Source organism: Rousettus aegyptiacus, unplaced genomic scaffold, assembly GCF_014176215.1.
Source record: "Rousettus aegyptiacus isolate mRouAeg1 unplaced genomic scaffold, mRouAeg1.p scaffold_m13_p_7, whole genome shotgun sequence".
In the NCBI taxonomy this organism is placed as follows: domain Eukaryota; kingdom Metazoa; phylum Chordata; class Mammalia; order Chiroptera; family Pteropodidae; genus Rousettus; species Rousettus aegyptiacus.
Genome location: NW_023416310.1, coordinates 44,265,378 through 44,292,440, shown reverse-complemented (window position 1 = coordinate 44,292,440; position 27,063 = coordinate 44,265,378). Strand labels below are relative to the sequence as shown.

Below are 27,063 nucleotides of genomic sequence, written 5' to 3'. Positions count from 1 at the left end.
CTTTCATTTAGTCCTCATAAGAACCTAGGAAGTAGATATTACTGTTCCATTTTATAGATGAGAAAACTGAGACTCAGATTAGGAACTCGGTCATAATTGTCCCACGATTCTAAATTCTGTGCTTTAATCCTTTTTGTGTAAAGTCTAGGAGAAATTTCAGACATCATCAAGCCTCAAGAGGAGCGAGAAGGGGGTGGAGAGCTGCCCATCCTCTGCTCACAGGGCATCCTCCAGCCTTTACTTCTCAAGCCCCCAGAACAAACAAAAAGAAAAACCCAGAACGCTGGATTGGTTGGGGGAAGTAAAAATGGGAAGATTAGCTGTCACCTCCTTTCTAACCTAGACTCTGTTCAATCATCACTTAAACACCCCTGGACTCAGGATAAGAGACCCTCCCTGCCCTGCCTCCAGTCCAGCCCAGGGCACCAAGAGAGCCCGCCCTGCACCCTCCCCACCTGGCCCTGTCTCCAAGTACTAGTACCTGCTTCCCAGGGGCTCAGATTCAGGAGTATCCTCAACCCTGACAGAAGTGGAAAGGAAAGCTGGGCAAAGTGTCTTTAAGTGGAAGAACTGAATCACAAAATAAGAAAGAAATACCTTTCTTTTGGAGCTTGGGGGTTTTCCTCCTGAAATTCCAGCAAAATATCAGTGCCAGGGTGGGAAAGCCACAGCCCAGTTCCCACTGCGGCATCCTGGGAATACGAGGCAGGCAAGGGCGAGGAATCGCAGCCTCTGCTGGGCCAGCCTGAAGCCTATCCTCCTCCCCAGGCTGGAAGGACCATCCTCTCTTGCTTCCAGACCAGCACATGCTTGTAAATACTGCTCAGGTTCTGACTCCGGCACGGAAACTCTGGGATCTGTCGGCACCTGCCCCAGGCCCTCCCTTCCTCCTTCCCACACCACTTCCCCTCCCCACTCACCTTTACACACATGACTCTTGGCTTTTAAAGAGTGAACATAAAGCTGTCAGGGCCCACAATAAAAATAAGTGCCTCCTTTTACTTAGCAGCTAATTGTCAACTGCCATTCAAGGGATACTATGGAGGTGGGTTAAAAAAAATCCCCCACACAAGCCCTTACCAGCACTGCCCCATATATCAAAGCATCTGGCAGGAACACAGCATTTCACTTAGCGTTGATGAAGCCAGCCCCTGTAAATGTTTTCAGAATTGCAGGTGGCTCAGTCAGGCCTTCAGAAAGAATGGTCTTGGACGTGGGTTGCTGGATAAACTGAGATGATTCCCCCCCCCCCTCCCGTTGAGATGATTTAGCATATAGTGCAGCAACCCTACCAGACAGGCCCAGGAGACTTGAAATGGACTCTTGGCATCACTGGAGTGGGGGCTGTGGGGGCGGGGGGCGGGCGTTGCTGATAGGCAGGAGTAGGGCGGATTGTCAGGAAGGGCAATCCTGCGCAGTGAGTGTGATGCTGCCAACCAAGTGTTCATCCTCCCATTCACTCATAGGCCAGAAATGGGAGCTTCGTCTTTGACACCACATTCTCCTTCCTTACTGAATTTACTCCCATGTCCAGGCAACATTACCTCTGAAACGTTGTACAAGCTGATTTACTTCCCTCAACCCCCAACACCATTGCCCTCTTCCAAGAACTCAGAATGAAGACCAACTTCTTTAACAAAGCTATCTCCACTGTTAGTGCCTTCCTTTCAATTCAGAGCCTGTTCTCGGTTTGGTCACAGGACCTTTGCACATGCTATTTCGCTGACTGAGACACTTCTTCTTCCCTTTTCTCTGCCTACTTAGCCTCCACTGACCCTTCAGATTTAAGCTTAATCATCATTAGTTTGGGACTTCCCTGAGCTTCTTGATAAACACATTTCCACCTCAACCCCCTCCATATGGTATCATGTGTCTTTCCTTTGTGGTACTTTTCAGGGGTGTAATTTTATGGTTTTCTTTGGGTTTCTAAAAATTAATTTATGTGTCTTCTACTATACTGTGAGCTCCCTGAAGGATAAGACTGTCTTTTTTTCTCTCTTTTCTCTCCCTCTCTCTCTTACTCAATCAATATTGTACCCCTACTGCTAGCACAGTGCTTAGCATATGACACATGCTTAAGGAGCATTTGTTGAGTAAATGAATAAATCTTTATCTGTTTGGTGTCAGGATCTGGGGCGTGGAGGGGAAATAAGAGCGTTAATAAAAATAAGTAAAAATCATCCCTCTTAATGTCCAGTTTAGCTAGAAAGAAAGAACCAGAACACATGGAATAACAATGAATCAGAGAGAGAGCACACTCCCACAAGCTGAGCTGTGCAGATTATGCAATCATGCTCTGAAGGACAGAAAGAACTTTAAAAATGAGAGGAAGCAAAGGAACCCTAAGCATTTAACAATTCAGTATTTATACATTCTGTGCTCATGTTGGCAAACACACAAAGACGCTTGACACATGGGACTTAATCCAAGGTCTGACAATCTGGTTGGGAACGATTTATATGCAGTGCTTATGTACCCAGCAGCGGCCTGAGCAAAACCTCAGAGGGCCAGCCTCCAGAGAAAGAGGGGGGAACAGGTCCCCACTGAGTAACAATTTGCATTTTAGACTGCCTGCTCCCTGAGAATGGAACAGAGACCAGGTTTCAATGTGCGGGTCCAGGGAAGGCAGAGCCCTCTTACTAACAGGAAGAGGTGGTTTAGAGAAAATGGGCAGCTGTTGTGTCTTGGAAAGTCACCGGAAGTAGAGGTGTGATCTTTTCTCTTCCCTTTCTCCTACGTAAATCAAGAAAACCTGAAATGCATCCAGAACTTCTGGGGAAGGAGCTGCACTCTAAGGTCTGATATTGTGATTTATAATAAAAATATATATATTTGGTCTTTGACTCCCTTCCTGGCACAGAGCTCCTAAAAATCTTGGAATTTCCTGTATGAGAGCTATAAAGGTATCTTTTTATCTTTTGGCAAGCACCTAAGAATGGGGGCTGGTTGCCAGTGCCAGTCATGTCATTAGAGGGTTGCAACTTTCAGTCCCACCCTCCAAACTCAGAACTTGGGAGAGAAGAAAGGGGCTGGGAGTTGAATCTATTGCCAGTGGCCAATGATTTAATCGGTCATGCCTCTGTAATGAAGCCTCCATAAAACCCAAAAGGACAGGGTACGGATGGCTTCTGCTTCGGTGACACATGAAGACGTGAGGAGAGTGGAGCTCTTGGAGAGGGCATGAAAGTTCCACATCTCTTTCCGCATACCTTGCCCTGTGCATCTCTTCCAGCTGGCTATGTCTGAGCTATATCGTTTTATAATAAACTGGTATCTAGTAATAAACTGTGTTCCTGAGTCATGTGAGGCGCTCTAGCAAATTAATCAAATCCAAGGCGGGGGGGTTGGCGGGGGTGCCATTGGAACCTCCAATCTATATAGCCAGTTGGTCAGAAGCACAGGTAATTCCTGAACCTGTGATTATCATCTGAAGTGTGTGTGTGTGGTTGGGGGCAGTTTTGTAGGACTGCGCCCTTAACCTGTGGGATCTGATGCAATCTCCAGGTAGATAGTGTCAGAATTGAGTTAAATTGCAGGGCACCCCGCTGGTGTCTAAGACATATAGGGAAACACCCACGTAGACACATTGGAAATGGTGCTGGAATCAGATAAGGTGAGAGGAATGTTTGGGGCCAGCTGTGAGACAGGAAGATCCAAGGGGAAGAAGTTGGGTGTGCCGTGTGAGCCATCTCTCCCATTAGGGAGAAAGGGAGCCAGAAAGGGGATTGGGGCAGGAAGAGGCCTTAGCTCTGCGGAACTATCACTAGAGTGACTTATAAAACTTAAAGTTGAGATTTGTTACCTGAGGTATATGGATGGACTACAGGGCTCTCAAAATATCCTACAGTTGAATGTAAAATTGTATTTTTCTGGACGTTTTTTTCTGGGAAGAGTATCCATAGCTTTGATCAAATTCTTTAAGGGGTGTATGAACCATAAAGAACTTCACTAAAGCTCACCATTAAAATGCTCGCAGGGAGATCATTTTAGAGGGAGCAATCCATTTACTGAACAATTTCGCAGATAACCTGCTAGTCATTTAACAAAGTAGAAAGCCTAGGGGAGTAGCAAACAGTGCTGCCATGGGAAGAGGAGGCCATTCCTTTGCCCATTCATTTAATAAATATTAATTGAGCAAATGCTATGCCAGCCACTGTTTAGATTCTGGGATACGGCATTGCACAAAACAGAGAGGGAAAAAACCCTGCAAAGTAGAAAGAAAGTTTCATTCTAGTGAGGGGAGACCAATTTTGAACAAAACAAATGAGTAAAATATTCAGCCTATTAGAAGAGAGTAAGTGTCAAGGAGAAAAATGAAGACAGGAAAGAGGAATAGAGAGGGCTGGGAGCAGGGTGGGGAAAGGCTCAATGTTAAATGGAATGATCAGAGGCAAGCTCACTGACTGACATTTGAGCAAAGACCTGAAGAAAGCAAGAGACCAAGCAGTTCAGCTACCTGGGGAAAGAGGATTCCAGGCAGAGGAAACCGCAAGTGCAAGGGCCCTGAGGCAGAAACATGAGTAGGGGGCTTGGGGAAGAGCAAGGAGGCTGGGGAAGCTGGAGTGAAACGAGCGTGGGAGAGGGTTCTGGAAAACAAAATCGGAGAGGTAATGGTAGGGGTAGACTGTGCACTCCGAGTCATCGTAAGACTTCTGACTTTTCCTCTGAGAGAAAAAAGAAGCCATTGGACAGTGTTGAGTGGGAAAAGATCTTGATATGATGACAGGTTTAACAGGTTCGCACTGGCTGCTCTGTTGGAAACAGACTATAATTCGGATGAGATGGTAGTCACGTCAACCAGGATGAGGGTAGTGAAGGTCGTGAGCAGTAGACAGGTTCCAGGTGGAAAAAGACATAGAAACTTTCACAAAGGGCTGCAACGAGGCAGCAGCAATATTCTCAGAGACTTTCCAATGTTTGAAGGGACATGCTCTGCTATCTAGTACACCCAGGCACCTTACAAGTGAAATCACGCTGTGGCAGAAGCAGGCCGCCTACAGAGGCAGAAGCCCAGTCCCTGCCCTTGGACAGATGGACCCCATGGACAAATCATTTACTTCTTCAGGACCGAAGTTTCCTGACTTACAAACAGGAAAAGCAAATGTCTGACTTGTCCTGGGGCTTCAGACTCAACTCTGTTGTCTTCAAATGCCTTCTCATCCTGAGATCTATGATTTGGGTTTAATGAGAGACTTAAAAACATCTGAAATGCCACATTAGAACCAAACTCTGTTTCTTGAATAAATAAATAGTGCTTCTCTCTTCTTTCTTTTCCCTTGGACTTTCCCCTGCCTACAGGACTTGTGCTTGACTTGCTTCTCTGGGTGATGGCCTTGGGGTGAGGGGAGGGAGAAATCCCCATGTGGATTTTAATAGAGTACAGCAGATCACTGCGGCAAGGCTGAGCCGAGCACCACATAGGTCGCAGATGCTGATCACAGTGCAAAGGCAGTATTTTGACTCAGAACAAGTGCATAGTTAGGCAACATCAACCACCCTTGTCAACGCAGAGAGCCTAAAGCACTAGATGAGGGAAAACAGAAAATGTCAACAATCTCACAATCCAGAGCAATAAGGAAGACTGAAGCTAAGCTTATGCAGGCTAAACAGCACATAATAGAGCTTTAGTAAATAAAAGCCTCATCTCAGCCTGATTAGCACCATAAAAAATATTGTGTTGAGGAAATGAGAAGTGGTTAATGAAACTAGACTATTCTTTTTGTAATCAGTTGACACCGTTCAAGATGGCTGGGGCGGGCGCTCTTGAGTTTGGCTGTTCCATCCAGTTCACCCCTTTTCTTGTAGCCCCCACTAGGCAGGTCACAGGTCACAGAACTGCCTCCCTGCCCCAGATTCTGAGTTCACCGGTGGATTCCTGATACCAGCTGAGATCGCCCAGGGAGGGAAGTTAGAGGCTTGGCAATGAGCATGAACTCAAAGTTGTCCTCTGGTGGTCTCCTCTGAAAACTGCTCAAGGAAAAATCATGTCTGGAGCTGCCTCCACCCCATCGCTGAAATATTACAGACCTCTGCACCGCGAAGCCTGCAGGAGTCCTTACCTCCAGAGGGTGTGCCAGCGACTCTCCTAAGGAATTTAACCCACTCCTCCATCTCTGCCTGGGAGCTGGCCATGAGGACATAAGAGTCCTGTCCCGTGCGACTCTGGTCCCATGAGGCTGGAAGAAGAAGTAACACTAATGAAGATCGAAGAGTGGTCATGGGCTTGAGCAAGGGGAAGCAAACGGGCACCATATCCGACCATTTCCTTGCTTCAATTAAATAACCTATCAGATTATCTACTCATCCTCAGTGGCACTGAATCTCTGTGCACCCTTATCGTTTTTGCTGAAGCTCTAATTCTGTAGATAAACCACTGACCACATGGTCTACAATTGGGATGACTTAGCTTGAGAGCTGCACCTGTGGAGAATAGAAGCCATTTCTTACCAAAAAGGAAGAGGAAATTCACAGGGCAGTTTCATTATTAGAGGAGACAGGACCAGCCCATACAAGTTTGACAACTTCAGTCCATCATGCTAATCGTGGATACTTCCCTAAGCTACCTTTGAACTCAGTCGTGGGGTGAGAACGGGAACAGTAACTTAGGAAGGAGGGACAACAAACACCTGTGTGTCTTTCTCATGAAATCGGTACTTCCTGTTCAGGATTACTGCTCTCCTGTCTGCACAGGATATTGCGAATGATAGATTCTCGATACATACATGATGAACAAATGAAGTTTGTTAGGACTTTCTTTACTATTTTCTCTTTAAAAACGTATGTATTATTTCCTGCATTTGTGTTCTCGAATGGACAAAAGGGTAGAGGAAATGAAAAGGAAGTGTAGGGGGGAAGAGAATACCGAGATAAAGAATGAAAGAAAGTGACAAAATGATAAAAAAAAAAAAATAGGGAGAGAGCAGAAGAGAAGGAGGAGAGCATCAAACACAGATCTTAGCAAGGACAAGAAAATAACAGCAATTCCTTTCAATTACAGGGTGCTATTAAATTTCAAAGTGTCTTTGTAGATATCAATTCATTCTTCTCTCAATGTCCAGCCATTTCCCTCAAAGAAAGCCTGTTATAGTACCATGTTTGTGCCAAAAACTTTATCTTCTTACAGGAAAACAAAAGACTTTCAAATTCCCATTGGTCCTGGTCTCTTGAACCCATCTTAATGTCACCAAGTCTCGCCTTCTTTCACCCTTCGAGATAGCTGATTTTGAATCATCTTATCATTGGGTCATCAGCTCTTCTAATCAGAAAGATTTGTCCCTGGAACCCCTGGCTGGGTGTTTCCAGACGTAGAATAGGAAGTAAAACATGCTCAGGGAAGAACAACAACAACAAAATGCTATAGGAATCATAATATCCCTTTGAAATAGAATGCACTCTAGTATCATTTCCACTCTGCAAATAATAGAACCTTAACCCAGAAATGCAAAGGGACCTGCTACTCGGTGCCCAGTAAGTTAACTGCCAAGCTCAGGGTGAAGCCATTGGTCTCCTTTCTCCCAAAAGAGTTTCCACTAGCCTATATTGTTTCAAATTTGACCTTGGCCAACATGTATCTGGTATCTTTCCCCACCACATCTACACTCCAGCCTACTGCGTTGTCAAGAACATGACTTTTTAGTTTACCTTGCTTCCTGGGAGATCCTTTCGATCCACTATGGCAATCTCACTGAGAAACATTCAGCTCCTAAGATGTTTCTGAGTAGTCAAGGCTCCCATGGACTGACCCTTAGGGCCAAAAGATCTGATGATCCGATGATAAAATGTGTTCAGAATTGGGTCATCCCGGAGGTAAAGAAGGTGAGGTTCACTGATATTAATACAGACAGGTTCAAAAAACTAGAACCAAAGGAAATTTTAAAATCTTTTGTTGCCCTACAAAAAAGTTATATTTGGACATATAGCAGTGCTAGGATGAGCTCTCTTTCATAGAAATCGCCTAGCATTAATACAAAGCCCATGAACACCAACTCTGCCCTCAGGCACATATTTTCTCTGACTTTCACTGTTTGTACAAATGTGTCACCTACTAGGATCTTCCCTTGTCAGAAAGGAACATCCCTTCTTTTATTGTCTAAGGAACTCCTTCCAATTCATCATTTAAAATCATCTTTGCCATCGTTAAGCTGAAAACTTTGTGGAGTCACCTTGACTTTTCTTTTCCACATCCAATCCATCTGCAAATGCAGTCCTCTCTTCCTTCAAAATGTATCCGGAAATTGATTATTTTTCACCCTCTCCCTGTTTCCATCTCTGACTTAGACAATTGCAATGGCTTCCTCACTGGTCTCCCTGTTGTTCGAGGCCCCTTTTCATCTCAACTCAAAAGAGTTTTAAATCATAAGTCCGATTACGTCACTTCTCTGCTCAAAACTTCCCGATGGCTTCTCATTCTTCTAGTATAAAAACTGAACTTTTTACGATTGCCTGTAAGTGCCTGTAAGAGCTGTGTCCACCCGGACCAAATCTCCCAGGCTTTTTTCCTTCCCTGCCACTGCAGCCACGCTGGTCTTCTTGCTGTTTCCTGAACACATGAAATAGGCTCAGAGACTCTGCGCTGGCTGTTCCCTTTCCTGGAATGCTTCCTCCAGACGTGCATTTAGCTGGTTCCTTCAGCTCCTTCAGCTCTCTGCTCAAAGGTCATCTTCTCAACAAAAGTGACTCAAACGTCACCTACTCTGCCTGCTCTATTTAGAATGACAAATCAACCACCGCCACCACCTCACCCAGGACTTTCTCTTTCTTTGCTTAATTTTTTTTCCATAGTACATATTCCATCATAAAACTATACAATCTACTTATTTATTTAATTTGTTGTCAGTCTCCTCCCATGTTAGCTGCATGCAGGCTATTTTGTTCTTTGCTGGATTCCTAGTTCTTCCAATAGTGCCTGGCTCACGGCAGGGCTCAATAAATTTGCTCTATAAGTGAATGACAACATCTAATAAGGCGACAACCTTAGATGCAACAGAAGGAATACCCTCCTATCCTTGATGACTCCCTTTGGGTGGGAGAAGAGACAGTTATTCTGCTTGAAGTAAATGGGAAGAGGCAAACTTGCCTTGAATTTTTGTCTATCCCAAATTAAGAAAAACACAACTACAATAAAAGCCTTTTCTGTGGCCTTTGTGCAACTAACACTGGTAATAACAGAGAGAGGGCCCTGATTTGCAAGGCTGTCACTTGTCCCAGCATTGGCCCTAAGAATCATCTAGCACAAGAGGATGACTAAAAGGGGAACTAAAAATTCTCTGCATCATAATATAAAGAGTTATCTCATTTTAGGTCTGGTAGAGGCTTGGGAATGATGGCACCTTTAGGAAGATTGTTCTATTGCTTTAGAATTATTGTTTGTCCTTATGGGACTTGTGTGTGTATATATCTGTGTGTGTGTGTATGTGTGTATCTGTGTGTGTGTGTGTGTGTGTCTGTGTCTGTGTGTGAATCTGTTCAAGAATTCCCCTAGTAGCTCAGGAGACTTCTGCAAGTATGAGTGATAATGAGAGGACAGATCCTCATCCTATCCTAGCATAGCAATTCTCGAGGGTACTAGACATTTGGTGCAAAGCCCACGGTGAATTTGCAGCTGGAGCTCTCGGTAAGGCTACCCCACGTTGAAAATTCAGGCTTTGGGACATGTGTTACCATGGATGGTTGCATGCAATGAATTGTGCCTGTAAGGGATCTTAGGACTAGAAGACACCTTGTGGAAAAGGGGTGAGTTTATCCTAGAGAGGGGAGACTGAAAGAGTAAGCTCTTCCTCTAAGGAGGAAGAGAGCTGGATACAAAAAGCAAGGGAGTGCTGTGAGAGGCCACCTGGAAAGAGCTAAACTTGAAAAAAAAAAAGGTTTTCTTTGTTCCCTATCAATAGTCATAGTCAGTTTTAGGATTGGTTTCTACATTATAATTTCCTCTAGTTCTCTTCAAAATATCAGATACTTACATGGTACTAACTGTTTACCAGGCACTGTGAGAAATGTTTCATATGTACTTATTTAATCTTCGCTATCATCATCATTGTCCCCATTTTACAGATAAAGAAATAGAGGCAGGGAGAAATTAAATAATGTGGTCACAATTACACAAATAGTTAGAAGCAGGGCCAGAATTTGGACCTGGGCAGGGTCACTCCAAACTGGGCATGTCTAACCTCTCTGCTACCTTGCCTTCTTCACCAAGTGTCTTATGCACACAGCTGCTCTGGGTGAGTGGTAAGGAGGGAGTTAAGCAAAGGGGGCACTCAGGGGACTTGCGGTCTCCCCTGCTATGTTGGCAACAGCTGGCTGCACAATGGGAGCAGCAGCCCTGGAGCTCCTGGTTCCGCTGACAAAGGAGCAAAGGGACAGGGAGAAGCAGCCTCAGTGTGACTGATTCCCACAAACGCAAACGAACTCTCCTGAGACAAATTCCCCTTACCCCAAACGCACTTGAGGAAGGTAAAGTAACTCTTGGCTGGGAACAGCGCCCTCCAGTGTGCTGCGGACACGTGTAATAGGTGAATTACAGCACCTGACATGTGCTAAGCACTCAGTAAGTCAGAGTTGTCATTTCTTATTAGGGCACGCTGAACCACAGGAGAATGCTGACTGTCCACGATTTTCCACCTACCGAAATGGCAATTTCACATGGTTCAATTTATATCTTAACTGTTCATTTTAATGTCCCACTAACCTTCTAGACTGAATTCCTTTCAGTGAGCAGAGATGTCTTCAGATCAGTGTCCCAATGCCTAGTGAGATACACGACTTCAAGTCCATGTCCACGAAGTGCTTACAGAGCTGAACTGAATGTGCACCCACTTAGTTCACTTGCTAGTTAATAAACTAGTACAGGTTCATTAAGTCTATACAGAACTACAATGTGCCCTTACTTGGTTGATTGATTAGTTGTTGACAGATCCACTGAATATAGCTTTCACTTCTAGGATCCAGATGGAAAATGAGAATGCAATATACCTCTGTCCCACCTTTTGTCACCTACCTGGAATGACTTCAAAGACAAACTTCCCTGCTTCTTCTGGGTTTGTGGCGATCTCTTTGATAGTACTTCCTGGTAGATACATATAACCCTGAAATATCAAAAGTCAAGCCTGTAAGATAAGCAGTGATTTTTATCACCTATGAACTAACATTAAATTGGAGGACAAATAGGATTATGATAGGATGTGGGAGGGGAATAGGTGGAGAACGTGAAAAGCTAGCTTTGAATGGGGACCCTTCTGCTTTTCAGGCTTCGATCGAATTAAGTGTAGCTGTCTGAGAGCAAACTAGGTGCCTAGAGAGAAAAGAACAAGGTCCTGACAGGAGAATGAGCTGGGAGGGCATCCTCACCAATACTTGCCTTTTTCTACTTTTCCAAGAACCCAACTTCCTGGCCAAAGCAGACACCTGATCTTTGTGAAGGCAATATTGAGACTGGGTCGACCATACCAACTGCTGGGATCCCAGAAGAGACACTGAGGACTGAACCACAGCTAGCCATTCAAGGGGATGGAGTCTTCCCCTTTGCTAAGTGCCTTGATTGTATTAATCATTTAGTTCTTCCAGCAATCCTCCAAGCAAGGTTTCATTATGCCCATTTACAAGTGAGGAAACTGAGGATCAGAAAGGTCCTGTAATTTTCCCAATGTCACAGAGCTAGTAAAGGGCAGAATGGTAATTCATCTCAGAAGTGAATTCGAAGCCTGTGCTCTTCAACATCATAGCTGTGGTGGTGGGGACCCTTCAGCTTAATGACCCCTGAAAGAGGATCAGGGGTCCATAGGGGAGGACAACGAAGCTGCAGCAGGATATGTGACTTCTGATACATGAATATGCTATTGGAAAAACAAATCACTTCCATCATGTGTGTGCTTGATGCTTCACCACTTACAGCACAGTCACATGCAGTATCTCATTAAAGCCCCACAACAGCTCCATCTCCAGAGTCCGGCAAGATTTGCCACTTCTACTTGACAGATGAAGAAACCAACACTTTGAAAGTCTAAAATTACTACACAGAGGGACATAGTTAATTTGCAATAGAGTTAGTTACTCATCATTTCTGAGCTGAGTAGACACATGTGTCTTTATTCTAGAACAAATTGGGGATGACAAGAACTGGCCACAAAGAGCTATGAAGGCAAGAGTCTTAAGGACCTCTCAGGTCAGCTCAGGTGCCTGAAAGAATAAATGTCTCTTGAGGGTTTAGAAATTAAAAAAAAAAAAAAATCTAAGGTTGAGTAAGAGAGTAGAAGAAAAAGAAGATCAGAAGGGGAAGGACGGAAAGGGGAAAGAGAAGAAAAAGGGGGAAAAAATGTTCATAAAAGGGAATTCTGCATTTCTTTGAATTTCTCTAATTTTATTACTTAAAAATAATCTCTACCCATGTTGTTTTCACCATTCTTAAATATCTACAACCCCAGAAAAAAATGATGCTGAGATGGTACTATTGGGCTACTTTGCATGAGTTAAGGCACCAGAATAAAAGGTCGTGTTATTTTTAGTTAGGAGAGAACACTGCCTGGTAGGAAGGATAAGGAAGTATAATTTCAGAGGTACCTGCATCTCTTAAGTACCTCTCTAAACTAATATTTGATACCCCAAATAATTTCATCTAAAAAATAGTAAAAATAAAATAAGAAATATATAAATACCATTTATCGAGCAGTTTACTAGGTGCCAGGCTCTATGCTAAATGCCCTGAATATATTATCACATTTAATCTTCATAAAAGCTCTATGGGGGATGGACTGATATTTTCCCCATTGGAGAGATGAGGAAGTAAGGTTCAGCAAGACTGATTAGCTGATCCAAGATCAAAAGCTAGCTATCAATAGGAAAGGTATGATTCAAACTTTGGTCAGTAGGATTCTAGAATTACAAGGAAGGCTTTACTCATAAGTCCCATTAACTGGAAGAAGCAATAATCAGAGTTAAACTTAATCGCACGAAGGCATAAATGCCAATTGCAAGCTGTTTCCTCATATTGAACGAGAGAGCCTTGAACATCATAAATGAATAGAGGAGACAGGAAGAGTAGGAAATAGTAAAAGAGACATTAGTGGGATTAAGGGTGGGGACTTTGATGGGAAGAAGGATTTTCCCAGTCAAGGGAGGGCCTGAGTTGCCTACTTGGGTTGATTAGGGTAGACCCTGTACGAAGATGAAAGTTCCGGAGGCCACAAGTCCTGCGGCAATGAAGCTGGGGGAGAAGTACAATAGTGGTGTGTCAGAACCCCCGCTAATATTGGCTCAGGACGACTGTTACATTTTCGGGAACTCTGAGCTAATTGTTAAACACAGCCGTTATTAAAAGTTAAATTATATAGACAGTATAAAATGAAATATTTTATATTAAAAATAAAAGTAATACAACTCAGAATTCACCATTTCCTAATTACTATATTTTACTATTATTTCTGTTCATACGGTTGGTTATTTACATCTATCTGTGTGGTAGAAACGCTATAAAACATTGTGCTACTGCGTATCTCAACTCCATGTTCAGTGACGTCACGTTCGTAGCTTGAGTCAGCCATGATGGGAGTATTTATACCACAGAAATTGCTGATTTCTACATCCAAATCAGCTCCCCAACCAGAAAGTCATTTGTTCAACATTTACCAGCACATCTCCGATAGACAACTGCATAAGTAACTTCACAGAAAGCAAGTGACAAGACAAGGAGACAATTAGGCCAGGATTGTCTAAAACCATTATAGCAGACTTGAAAGGCACTCTGCTGAGATTCTGTTTTAAAATCTGCCCTGACAAAGAACCTTTTGGAATGAGTTAAATAAAACCAGGTCATGAGTTAGAAAGCATTACACTATGAGAGCCTGATAGACCTCTCTGAGAACCTGGAAGAGAAAAATGCAAACTGCCTTCTGTTGCGCAATACAGTTCCCTAAAGCACATATGCAAGAGTTCCATAATTATGTAATTGTTCTCCTTTTTTGGACATTAGGTCCAATATGTTTCATTGACATAGCACTGCATATATCTCATTACTTCTTTTAGATAGTTTCTTAAAACCAGAATAATAGGGTCTAAGGGTATATGATCTTTTGTGGCCTTTGGAAAATTGGCTGAATTGCTTTCGAGAAAGGTTGCACCCACTGACAGACACATCATCAGTATATTTGAGGGCCTTTTTCATCTGACTGCTCTAAGATTTGGGGCATGTCTCCTATTTTGAGTTTTTTAGGGATCAGTGTGTGTTCTTTGTAAATTTACAATGAATTTATATTTTAGAAATATTAGAAAGTAAACAAAAAAGTACAAAATTAAAAATTATGTATAATCCAGTATTCAGAGATAATCACAGTTAACACTCCGTGTATTTCTTTCTAAGCCTTTTTCCATAAATACAGATTCATAATTTTTTTCCTAAAGAAAAGGAAATCTGTTGTAAATTGTTTTTTTAAAAAAACAAAATAGTTATATTATGAATATATTTCAATTTCAAAAAGCATTAATTTAGGGCATCGATGGCTTAATTTTTTCTATTGTATAGATTCATAAAAGTCCTCTGATATAACTTAGGCTCTACCACTGGGTGTTGTTTTTACATTGCTATTATAAATAACACTGTGGCACAAACATGTACAGGTAAATTTAATTATCTACATCCATGTTAATCATCCACTCAGATTAAATTCCTAAAACTAGAAACACAGAGTCAAAGCATTCACATTTTTAAGCGGCATATTGCCCTTCAGGAAGGTGGTACGGATTTTCATTTCCACCAGCTGCACATGAGAATTCCTGTTCCCTAGTCCTTACCGACACTGAAATTTCTAGAAAAATCTTTGCCAATTTGATAAGGGGATAATGGTATCTCATTAGCTGACATTGCATGTCTTTAGTTTCTACTGAGACTGAACTTTTATATATGCTTTTTATCCACTGCATTTTTGGGGCAATTGCCCATTTGTGTCATGTGTTCATTTTTCTACTGGGCTGCTTCTTGCAGGTTTGAAAGACTATTTTAAATATTAAGACTGTTTACCATATGTATATAAACAATTTTTCCTGTTTATTATTTGCTTTTTCTCTTTGTTTTTAAGGTACAGACATTTTCATTTACGTGATTAGTCTTTCCCTTGTGCTGTTTTTGTTGCTGTGCTTTAAAAAACTTGTCTTCCAAATATTATGCAGATAACTGCATTTTCTTCTAAAGTTTTTATAAACTCATTTTTCACATTTAAGTCTTTAATCCATCCAGAATCATGGTGTAAAACATAGTGTAGAAATATACCTTTACTTTTTTCCAAAAATTTAGCTTATGTCTGTAAGTTTCATTTTGTTTCTAGATATTTGTAATGTCTGAGTGTCCCAAAATAATGTTAAATAGTATAATAAAACTATTTTGAATAGATTTTTCTTTACCTTAATAAAATAATAGTGGCTATATGAAAAGTCTACGAGAATGTCCTCTTAATTCTTGTTTGTAATAATAATATAGAAACATCAGCTCAACTTAAATTATAGAATGCCCATATAATAGATTATTTTGCCACTATTAAGAATTACATTATAGAAGAATATTTAATAATAAGGGGCCATATTAATGACATATTGTTAATTTTTTTCATTAAAAGATATTATTCTAGTAAGTTTACACTTAGGATAGATGAGTTTATAAAATGCATATGTATAGAAAAAAACTAGAAGAAGTAAAGATTTAGGTGTCTATTTCTGGCTGATAGGATAATTTTTATTTTCTACCTTGTGCTTTTCTGCATTTTCCAAATTTCCTATCATGCACACACATACAGCTTTTGTAGTCAAAATATACATATCCACATAAAAGAAAATATTCTTTCTAAGAAATTCATTTTATTTTTAAAAGCTTTTTTAAAAACCTTTTTTATATCTGAAATGAGTATTGGATTTTAGAAAATGCTTTTTTCAGCTATCGATTTATGAGCTGTTCCCATTTGACTTATTGATCTCAACCTATTGATCCGATGTATGATTTTCCTACAAAATAAACCATGCTTATTATCTTAGAAGCAGCTTTACCTAATTATCCTAGGCTAAAGTAATCCTGAGAGGACTTTGGGTTTCCTTCTCTAGAAGTAAAGGAGAGAAGGCTAAGACCCTCAATAATTTTACACTTTGACTTCAGCTTATGCTTTTGCAAAACAGTTTTTTATACATGCTTCATATCATTTGATCCTGTGATAAATGAAAACCAGTTACGATTGTTTCATTTTACGAAAAAAGAAAGAGTCCAGAAAAACTAAATAATTACATGGCCAGATGGTAGTAGAGCCAGGAAAAGAACATGAGCTTAGAGATAGCATGTGCCTCTCACCCTCCACACCTGTGGCAGTGAACCTACCGAACTGTTCTGTCCACTTCAGGAAGGTGCACACATTGTTGCCATCTCCCTCACTCTCTGCGGATGGGAAGACTTCCTGCCTCGGCTATTAATGTACCAGTCACTATCATCTGAGCCTGTAATTGCTCTGATAGGGTCTGAGTTGTTTTGTAAAGAGAAGAAAGTCCAACTTCCATGCACAGGACACTAAGAACCCAGTCTGTAGCGAGGTCTCTGGCCCTTCTGCAGCCTCCGCAGTGACAGACACTAATAGCTCCCCAGTAAAGGGCCTGTTTAACTAGGTGCTGCTGATGCATCACGGATCCTCAAGTTTGCTCTTAAAAGATAATATTTCTCTTCCAAAATGGCTGTCACCTTTCTTACATACCCTGCCATGCACCCCCAATATCCTCATCCTTCTTGTTTTTTTTTGTTTTTTTTTTTTTCTGGCTCTAGAAGGTTCTAGAGTCTGTTTTCCCTAATAAGTTACTTCTGGCCAAGCTCATTCTTACTCCTCCAGAGACACGAGTGCTAGATAGGGTGACTAGTTTTCCTGGTTGCTCCGACACAACAGTTGACACCTGGGATCCCAGAGTAATTGGTAATAGCAATCCCTTTCACTCTCATGCACCACAATGGCCATGAGGAATCAATGGTGAAAAGAGAAAAGACTTGGGCCCAATCTTTAGGACCAAAGCCCTCTATAGCCCCATCTACATCGGAAAATCCTGTTTGCTTTCTTTTCAAAGTACATGAGAAATCTGATCATTTTCCTCTAGCACACAACTTCTACTGAGATTCCAAACATCATAACCTCTCACCTGAATTACCTTTGTGCCTCCTTCCTCAGGCCCTACGTCTGTCTATTTTTGAACACAATGGAGCCATCTTTTTTACAACATAAGTCAAAAAATGTTCCATTTCTCCTGGGAACTCTCCATCACCCTCAGTGTAAACACCCAAGTCCTCACAGTGGCCTACGATGCCTTTTGTAATCTGAGCTGCAATCCCCCACAACCACTCCCACTTCTCTGACCTCATCCCCTCTGATTCTCTCATTCCTTAGCTCTGCGGCTCCCACGCTGACCTCCTTGCTATTCCCCAAGGACATCAGATATGTTCCACCTTAGGGCCTTTGCTCGGGCTGTGCCCTCTGTCTGAAGTGCTCTTTCCCCAGAGATCTGCTTGATTATTTACTTCTCCTTAGTCTTTGCTCAGATGTTACCTTCCTCATGAACTCATTCTAACCACTCTTTTAAAAATTGTAACACCTCCTTCAAACACTTGTCTCCCTTTAATCCATTCTATTTTTTTCTTCATAGAACTACTCATTTTCCAACAAACCACATAGCTTTCCTTATTTATTATGTTTATTCTCTACCTTTCCCTCCATCTTCTGAGTTCTACTCGCTTGTTTATTTCAAGTACCCAGAACAGTATCATATAGCGGATGCTCAATAAATATTGATTGAACAAATACACGAAAGCCCCAAATCATTTTTCTTGAACCCAAATCTACTCTATCTGAGCTCTCATACACTCAGAGTCATCATCAAGACCGTGTTGCCAGCCTTGAGTTAGAGCCGCACTTAGGAAGCTCCACAGTGTTCATCTCAGGGCTCCCTGGAGAAGGATCACACTGTCATCTTTGCAGCTCAGGTTCTAGATCTAGAAAATAGTGAAAAGGAGAGAGCAACCTCCTTGCAGATGGATGTGTGTCTAATCCTAATATTAAGGCCCCTGTGAATTTATATGCCATCTAGGTGGACTCCAGGGACACATCCTGTGTGCTGGAGCCAGGGAGGGAAAGAGGTGGGGAGGGGGGGACAGAGAGAAAGAGAGAGAGAGAGAGAGAGAGAGAGAGAGAGAGAGAGAGAGAGAGAGAGAGAGAGAGAGAGAGAGAGAAAGAATTGGTAATGGGGACAGACAGCCTGGCCAGTACCTGTGGCTTCACGTCTTCTTCATCCTTGTAGTAGTAGAGCTGCTGCGCCCTCAGCACAAAGTACCTCTGCTGCCAGTGTTTCACGATGGACCTCTGTTTCTTCAGCCAGCCCATCTTGATAGGCCTTTCCAGCGGGTTGGGAGTGGACGCCTGGTGAAAAGCCGCCATCTGCTCGCCGGTCATAACACTCCTTGACCGAGCTATGGAGAGGAACAGACAGGCGGACTGACTGAGGGACGTGAAGCAGTGTGCAAAGAGTGGGCGGGGAGGTGAGAGAGGAACCCCCGAGGGGGCTGAGCAGCGGGTGGGGCCCCCACCAGGTCCGGCTCAAGGGTCCAGATCTGTATCAGAGAAAGTCCCCAGCGACCCACAGAGGGGCCTTCTCCGGAGGAGGCTGGACCGAGACCGAGAAGGAGGCGAGACCCAGAGGCCCAGCGCGCACAGTCCGGCAGCCGGGTCGGCCCCCTCATTCTACGAAGCGAAAGATTGGCTGGAGCGTTCTGCAGAGGAAGTGGCCGCAGCATATGACAAAAGGTGCTTCCTTTTTCCTGCGTGGGAGTCAGTATCTGACAAGAGAGAGTAGAAAATAATATCTGGCTCTGAGGGTTCAGGGTGAGTGAGTCCCACGCATCTGCAGCAGCACCGGAAGTTGCCGGGCATTCTTCTCCAAGAAGGAGCTGTTGTGTTCGCTCTGACCTCACTGTCACATAGAGCCCTTCCCCAGCAGACCCCCAACGCCCCTGGCCCCACTCCACGCAGCCAGCAGGCAGGAAGCTGGCACCTCCTGAATTTTCTTGCCAAGTGTCGAATTGCCATTCTGTCCCCTGTCTGCTGAGAGTGATTACAGCCCTTTATACCGGACCAAGAACCTCCCTGTAGCCGCTTTCCTCCTACCTTTTCATTCAGGCTGTCCCTCCCATGTGCTGACAGCACAGGAGCATTTGAAAGGAAAATAAATCTGCCAGCAGAACGGAGAAACAGAATTTGAATCCAGACCCTTTCAAGTCACTGCTTTGTGTAGTTGGCTTTTGTTTTTATACATAAGTTCTGCCCATCATTGGATCAGGGCCAAGTAGTCACAGCTTGTCTCCATGGTAATTCCCATTCAGGACAACTCTCTCCACACTTACCAGTCTTACGACTACATTTATTTTCTTGCTGGAGGAAGTTTCCATTTCATGATTCCTTTATTCAGCTTTGCTGTCACCACCACCACCACCACCTGCCCCCCCCCCCCGCCACCTGCCCCAATGACATTCATAATGTAGTTGAACTAAGCCAACTCCATTCTCTACCCATTGCATTCCACCTGGTTAGAGACCTGTTCTTCCTTTCCTGTCATTTTGACTCTGGGTCTATTATGCAGCTTCTTTGAGCTTCAGTTTCCTCACTTGTTAAACTAGGATAGTCCCTTCTCTATGGAATTGTTGCAGAGAAATAACAAGTTAACATACGTAAACCACTTAGCACAGTCCCTGGTCCAAGGTAAGCAAATGTTACTCATTATTTTTATCAACAGATGACTTTACTTGTTACTGCAAAGACAGAGATCAGCTCTGAGAGCTTCCTAAACATCTCTCATTATTTCAAAATGTCGCTCCATCATTAAACTTACTCTCTTCCTTCATTCTTATCTTTAATGCATTGAATCAATAACTTTTCCCCTTGTTTTTGATTCTTTTCTTTCTATGTCCTTCTATACTTGTGGTTTTCAAACTTTATTTATGTTTACGGCATACATTCAACTACTAAAATTTATATGGCATTGTAGAATCTTTCTTCCACTGATTTTAATTGTATTCAGACTTACCACCTTATCTACACGTGTCGCACTTCAATCCTGTATTGTTGTCTGAAGAGGACTCTGCCCTAACTGGCCTCCCTTGACCTCCACAAGGGGTCTGTGTTCCTATCACATACCCTCATTTCCAGGTGCCAGCTTGCAGTCACCCCTTACCTCCCATCAGGGACTGAGATGTCATATTATGTTATACACCAGGGAGCAAGACATACTTGATTCAACTTCCTGTTGGACAGACATCATCATAAGAGTGAATAGACAGACTCAGCTCTAGTAAAAAAATAATTTGACATTTTGAAAACAATTTGGAAAGATGCTTCCAAAGGGTTTGTTTGACATCAGTGCATCCTGGCACCTTAGTCAAAATTTTTCTTAGATCTTGCTCCTTAGTTAACTGCTATGTTGAAGATGTTCCACCTATAACTCGCAGATTAGTGGGGCTGATCACTTACTCTAAGGCTGTGTAGATGATCTGAAAGAAAGATAGGAGGGTTTGAACAGGAATACAATGGGAGGAGGGAATTTGGAAAACTGTGTACAGCTCTGTGTATCTCTAGGTCAGAGACTGTAACTTGCAAAGACTCGTATCTGTCCTAGAAAGAGAGCAAATTGTAGGCACACAATTTATGGAGAATATGAAAGAGTGAGGAATTGTGGCAGATGCAGGGGTATTTTCCCCGCCCTAGTAGCCTCTGTGTCACCCAGCCCAGTGCCGGTGTGATTTTTGTGACCATGCAGATGAAGCAGAAGCAGTGTCAGAGTTGGGAGGGAAGACCCCTCTCCTAGCAGTAGCATAACCAGAAGTCTTCACTTGGCCTCTTGGGTGATGTCACCAACTGGAGCCAGCACAGGAGAAGAGAGAAACAGGGAGATTACAAGAACTCAAGCCTCATGGACTACCCCCTAGAGACCCACAGAAATCGTTAGAACCACTATAGGAGATAGGAGAAACTGAAAGTCTCCAACAGCGTTGAAGAAGTGTGATGAGGGGAGCAGGAGCCAGAAAGACACCATAGATTGAAGAAAATTAACTCAGCACAGAAGAACTTAATTGCTGGGTTATTAATCTATGGCTAGTTCTGGGAAATTTTTTATGCTCTGTTGTGGCAAAAACAATGATGACAAAAACAAACACACAAAAACTTCCCCTAGAAGCATCCGTGCATTGCAGAATGGCCTGACAAAGGCAGGAGTAGGTATGAGGATCTAATGTTCTCAGACCTGGCCAAGAGAGGCTTAATGCCACTATGGCAAGGAGGCAGCCACCTGTCTGGCCGCATATGTCCAAGGTCTTGACTAACCATCTTTTATATTCCAGAAGTGATACTGTTCACCCATACATCCACCCAGTGTTTCTTGAGGCCTGTTACCATCCCCAGCGTAGGCGGTGTGACTACAGTCACTGGATCATGTGTTACAAGTCAGAGAGTAGATGGCTCAGTACAAACCTCCACACTGCTGAAATTAGGCCCAAACATGGGGGAGGTGACAGCTGGAGCTCTGATGAGCCAGTAACTAAACAGGGGAACTGTCTGTCCCATGTCAAAGCCATCTACCACCTCACACTGCACATTACCAGGTGCATCATGAGATAATTCAAATATCAGGGAAGAAAGCCTGATAGGCCTTGAGTTTAACTTAATTTTGACTAACTTTCCTTGCTAGTTCCTTTGAACAGTCTCTCTCTCTCTGTGGGTGTGACTTGTTCCTGGATAAAGTAAACAAAGAAATCTGTTACTATTAATGGAGCTATTTCTTATAATGAAAATAATAACCATGATAAGCTTCACTTGTGAGCCAGTCATAGCACACTGAGTGCATGCTCCCAGCCCTTCGGGAAGGATTTCTGAACCAGGCTTTGAGCTAGACCAGGGAGGCAAGATGGGAATTTGGAAGGCAGTTGCTAAACATTTACAGAACACTCTAGGGAAGGGGAATATGAAGGTCTCATGAAGTCAGAAATTCAGTCTTACTCTAGTAGAGAGAGAAAGAACAGCCTCTAGAATTGCACTGTCCAATACAGTAGCCACTTGCCATGAGCAGCTATGCCCATGAAAACTAATTAAAGTAAAGTAAATTCAGTTCCTCAGTCACACCAACCACATGTCAAGTGCTCAGTAGCCTCATGTGGCTCGTGGCTAGATGATTGGACAACATATACAGAGAACATATCTATCATCACAGAAGGCTCTATTGGGCAGCACTTCCTGGAATCTGAGTGTTATCATTACTAAGCATGGGACCAAAGAGGCCTTAAAGGTAAGGAAGCATTTCATCAAATAAAGAAATCAAGCTGTACAGCCCCAGAAAAAGTGGCTTCAGGTGGCAGAATGAGAACCTCAACTTTGATCTGAGAGGCAAGAGGGAGCTGTTTCATGTACCTTAGAAAGGGGGGAGGCGCATGGTAAAAATGTAGATGAGTTATGCAATATTACTGCATATGCTGAATTTTAGTCTGCAGGTGAGTGATGGCACTAGAAAAGAAAGAAGAGAAGTGAAAGAAGTGCACATTTCCAGGGATACTGTTTCTGCAGTAGAAGTTAGCTGGGGTTTGCCCCACATTAGAGCAAGAGAAAATTAAAGATGGAAGTACTAACAAAGAGGTCAGCTTGGGAAGTGTTATCACTTCCTTTCTTCATCTTCCCATCTTCTGACCCCTAACCCCAAAAATAATCAGTCATGAAATCTTCTAGCATCTACTTTTGAGTTGTTTTTTGTTGTTTTTGTTTGTTTGTATGTTTGTTTGTTTGTTTGTTTTTTGCTCTCAACTTTGCCTCAGTTTAGATTCTATGTGTGAGTGAGATAGGAATAGTTTATTCAAAACTGGGGGAACCACTTAAGGTATTTTCTCAATATGTTGGTATAAGTAGTATATTATTTTGGGAACCATGTTTAAATGAACTTGAAAAGGAAGTAGAACTTATATGGCTGCAACCCAAAAACCTCCTGAGTTGCAGGCCCATCTATTCAACTGCCTGCATATACCTCAGTGGGAATCTCAAGGTCACCATGTTGAAGATCGCATTTACCTCCCACCTCTCCACCTCCCCGCCTTTCACCATTCTCCACCCTGCACCAACAAATACACCCACTGCTTTATCTCCACTGGTGTCTATGATGTGGACAAACTCTTCACAGCCAAGCAACCAAATCAGAAAGCCACCTCCTTCCTCGAGTCATCACAACCAACAACTCTGTCTCTCTCTCTGATCCAGCCTTCCTCTCTACACCCACCTGGTTTTGGGACCTTTCTATCCTCTCCCTGGATTTCTGAAATAAGCCTCTGATTCATACCCCTCCTAACCAGACCCACCTCCAGTCCGCCGATGACATTGTTTATGGACACAAATCTGATCATGCTACTATCCTGCCTAAGAACCTCCCATGGCCCTCCAACACCTTCATCCTAAAAGATGAAGGCTGAACTCCCCACCACGGGGTTCAAATTTCTTTGTGGTTTCCCTACTGTGCTTCTTGCTTTTCTCTCATACCCATCCTGCACTTAACCTTTGACAATATGCTATTCTCTCTGTTGGAATATTCTCCCACCCCTCTCTACCCACCCCAATTTGACCTCTTAGAAAACTTGTTCATCCTTCAAGATTTACTTCAGGCCACACCTCCTATGAGGAGTCTTCTCAGCCTAGGCTAGACTCGGTCATTTCCTGGGCTCTGCTCTCTCTTAACTGGGGACATATGCCCATCAAAGCACTTATTTTTCTACTTAGTACTCTTTCTTACTCTGTCTTCTCTCTCCACAACAGTCTAAGAAGACAGGGGCTCTACCTTGATGCTTGGGCCTGGCTCATCTTTGTGAACCTAGTACCTAAAACAGTGTCTAACAAAGAGAAAGCAGGTGAAATAGCAAACAGTACAGGCTTCTATATATGCAGCCATGGATAGACATGTTCTGTCTCTGAGGGTCAGTTTCCTCCTCTGTGAAATTATGATAATAATACATACCTTGTGGGGTGGGTAGTCTGTAAGAGTTAATATAAAAAGTGAAGAGGCCCCAGCCAATGTCTGCCTTTTAAAACATAGCTATATACAGAGGCTATTCTTATTAGCATTATTATTATAATATGGACTCGATCTTATGTTAAAGGGAAAAAAAAGAAAAGATGAAAGAGGGAAAGACTGAAAAGAAAGAGAGGGAAGGAGAAAAAGAAAAATAGAAGACTGGCTGGACATTGTACAATATTCCAGGTGCAAATCCAGAGGCCTGAATAGAGTGATGGCAGTGGAGAAGGAAAGAGTAGGAGAGGCTGTTGTGACGCAGACCATTAGACCATCAGCAGCTGACTGAATAGGAGGAAGGGAGGCAAAGACTTCTGCAAGGTAAGTCAGCCTTCTCCATCCATTCATTCAATGCACAGTGGCTTAGCATTGGGCATGAACCAGGAATCGTATTGAGTTCTGAGATGTAAGATCAACCAGACATAACCCTGCCCCTAAATGGCTCATAGACCTGGGAGGCAGGGAAGGAAGTCAGAGAACAAGATGATTTTGAACAGATAGGGAGTCCAGTTCTGAGCAAATGAGAATGGGACGTACATCTTCTATTGGCTTCTCTGGAGTAGGGAGTCCAGTTCTGAAATGTGAGGGTGTGCTGAGTGTTTTAGACTTCCTCAGAGTTCTAGTTTTGATAGGTAAAGCCTGTGGGTTAAGAGAAAGGTTGTGGGGGTCAGGGGCACAGAGGGGAGACAGGCTCAAGGGAAAGTCAGGAAATTTGAATGACATGAAAATTCCAAATCTGAAAAGTAACACAATAGATGTTCAGAAACCAAAGAAAAGGCTGAGCACAGAAGACATGAGCATCAGGGCAGGCATTTTATAACTTGAGGCTCTAGAAATAAAAATTACATACAAGACAGGTTACTGTTTTCCTTGGGGCTTTAAAGGGAGGTTTCACTGTGTCTAAGTATGGAAGAAAGAAGTGCAGCAAGAAAATCCATTATCCCCAAGAGTGTAGGGATGGAGCAAGGGGCGGCTACCTGGAAGGGGAATGAAAGAATAATAGAGTCTATCATTCTGTGCTGAGCAAAGATCCAGAACTAGTTCTTGCTCACGTCACACCCCTGGGACAGGAGCTGTCCTTGAGGAGTAGATGGTGCCTGCAGGTGGGGAAATAGGCTCCTCTGTCTCCAAGTGGATGGATACACACCAGGATAACGTCATGATCTGAGGCACTACTCGCCCTTTCTACCAAGACACTGAACATGTCGAATAGAGGTCGTGTAAAGCCATCAAGCACCATTCAAAGGCAAGAGGTCCTTTTAAAAGAAGTATTTGAGTTTCTGTTCTCAGTTTTCTCTTTCGGAAAGACATATTTGACTGCCAAGGTGCGTTGAAGGCCCTGTGGCCTCAGGAATAAACATGTTTGTGCTTTTATTGCATGGCTGCAGGTTATAAGGTGCTGGAGCTATAAATAGGATCTTGAGGGCAAGGACCATGTCTTATTCATTTTAGTATCCTGAGGACCCTCCAGTTTCTGGCTCAGAAAATTTAATTGGAAGGAATGAAGATGAAGAGAGGAAGGAAGTGTGTGTGTGTGCGCGCGCGCGTGTGTGTGTGCGCATTATATGGAGAGAAAATAATGGTCAAATAAAAAATCATAGTGTGAGTTCTCTTTAACAAAGGAATTTATCTTTTTTATTCCTTTAATTAACAAATTAGAAAAATTTATTGGACATTTCTTATGTGCAGGGCATGATGTAAGTCATGGGCAGGGTTTGAAAAATAAAGGAAACCCTCTAAATTAATGAACTCAAGACCTGTGGTATTTAAAATACATACTGTGCACTCTAGCATTCAAAAATGCATTCCACCACACTATTGCCAATGGCTGCTACCTCAACCCCAGCCCTATTTTGTGATAGGCCCTGTCATGTTCCCCTTGTATTAAATAAAGAGGGATTAGTAATCAATCATGAACCACAAAGTATTAAAGAGGGATTAGCATCTAGTCGAGACTTTCTTCCTGGTAAAATCAGAATGCGGAAAGAGTAGCACTGATGAAGAATGGGGAATGGAAGCTCGACCATCAGAAAGCAGGTTCCCAAGGGGGCTGGGATTTCTATAGATTTTCTTCGCCCACTTAACCATGCCTCCTAGAAAAGTATCTGACCAATTGACGTTCCCCAATAAATATCTGTTGAGTAAATAAAATAACTATTTTAGAATGAAATGGAGCCACTATCAGGTATTTTATATCTGCAACCAATACTGGCCAATTTACCTATTTGTGGGATTTTTAAATATATTCACTTGTGCCCACTCAAGCAGAGTAGCCAATAGAAGATGTAAGTCCTGTTCTCATAAGAATCCACATCAGTAGTGATATATTTATTGAGTATTTACTATGTTCAGCCACAATGCAAGCATTTTATAAGTCTAGTTCTATTTAGTGCTCACGCTAACTTTATAAGCTAAGCACCATATTGTCATTCTCATTTTACAGACGACAAACTGAAGCTCAGAGAAGTGAGATGATTTGCCACAGTTACACAGCCAGAAATTGGATTTCAAAGCCCAGTATCCATACATAGGTCTCACACCCCCCAAAGAAGCATGTATTCGAGTGCATTGACATTAAGAATCAATGTGTAAGAACCCTTCCTCTGGGAAGGGAAAAAGCCACTATTCCTAACCCCTCATGTGAGACATCTACCTCAGCCTTCACCTATTTTGCCTTAATTTATGTTCAAACAACTTTGTGCTATTTTTCCTATTCAACATATGCTCTGCAAGGCTCAGCAGGCCTTGAAAAACAGTGACAAAGCAATGGCACCGAAACCCAAACCCATCACCAGGGCTATGCTGACATTTCGACACGAAAATGGTCATATTAGGTGGTCCTGCCATGGCTTACCAACTCTCCACTCAAGCTCATTTGAAGAGACGGAAGGATTCTGACCAAAGCCCAATGTGGCCGTGGCGTGGGAGGGAAGAACGCGGAGTGAACTTGAGGTGGGCTCAGTGCTCAGGTCACACTGC

General features: G+C 42.8%; 1 protein-coding gene across 4 annotated transcripts in view; it reads right to left on the bottom strand.

The window, feature by feature from the left end:
* Positions 1-27,063, bottom strand: part of ARHGAP25 (Rho GTPase activating protein 25) — an 81,860-nt gene that overhangs the window by 29,224 nt on the left and 25,573 nt on the right. For 2 of the 4 annotated variants that reach the window (XM_016137867.2, XM_016137869.2), the window contains exons 2-4: positions 18,267-18,466; positions 10,997-11,084; positions 6,060-6,176 (exon numbers count right to left, since the gene is read on the bottom strand). In XM_016137867.2, coding sequence (XP_015993353.2) covers positions 6,060-6,176; positions 10,997-11,084; positions 18,267-18,466 — 405 coding nt within the window. Of the gene's footprint in view, positions 1-6,059; positions 6,177-10,996; positions 11,085-18,266; positions 18,467-18,583; positions 18,942-27,063 lie in introns of those variants that run through there. The other 2 variants (XM_016137870.2, XM_016137868.2) reach the window with 2 other exon arrangements.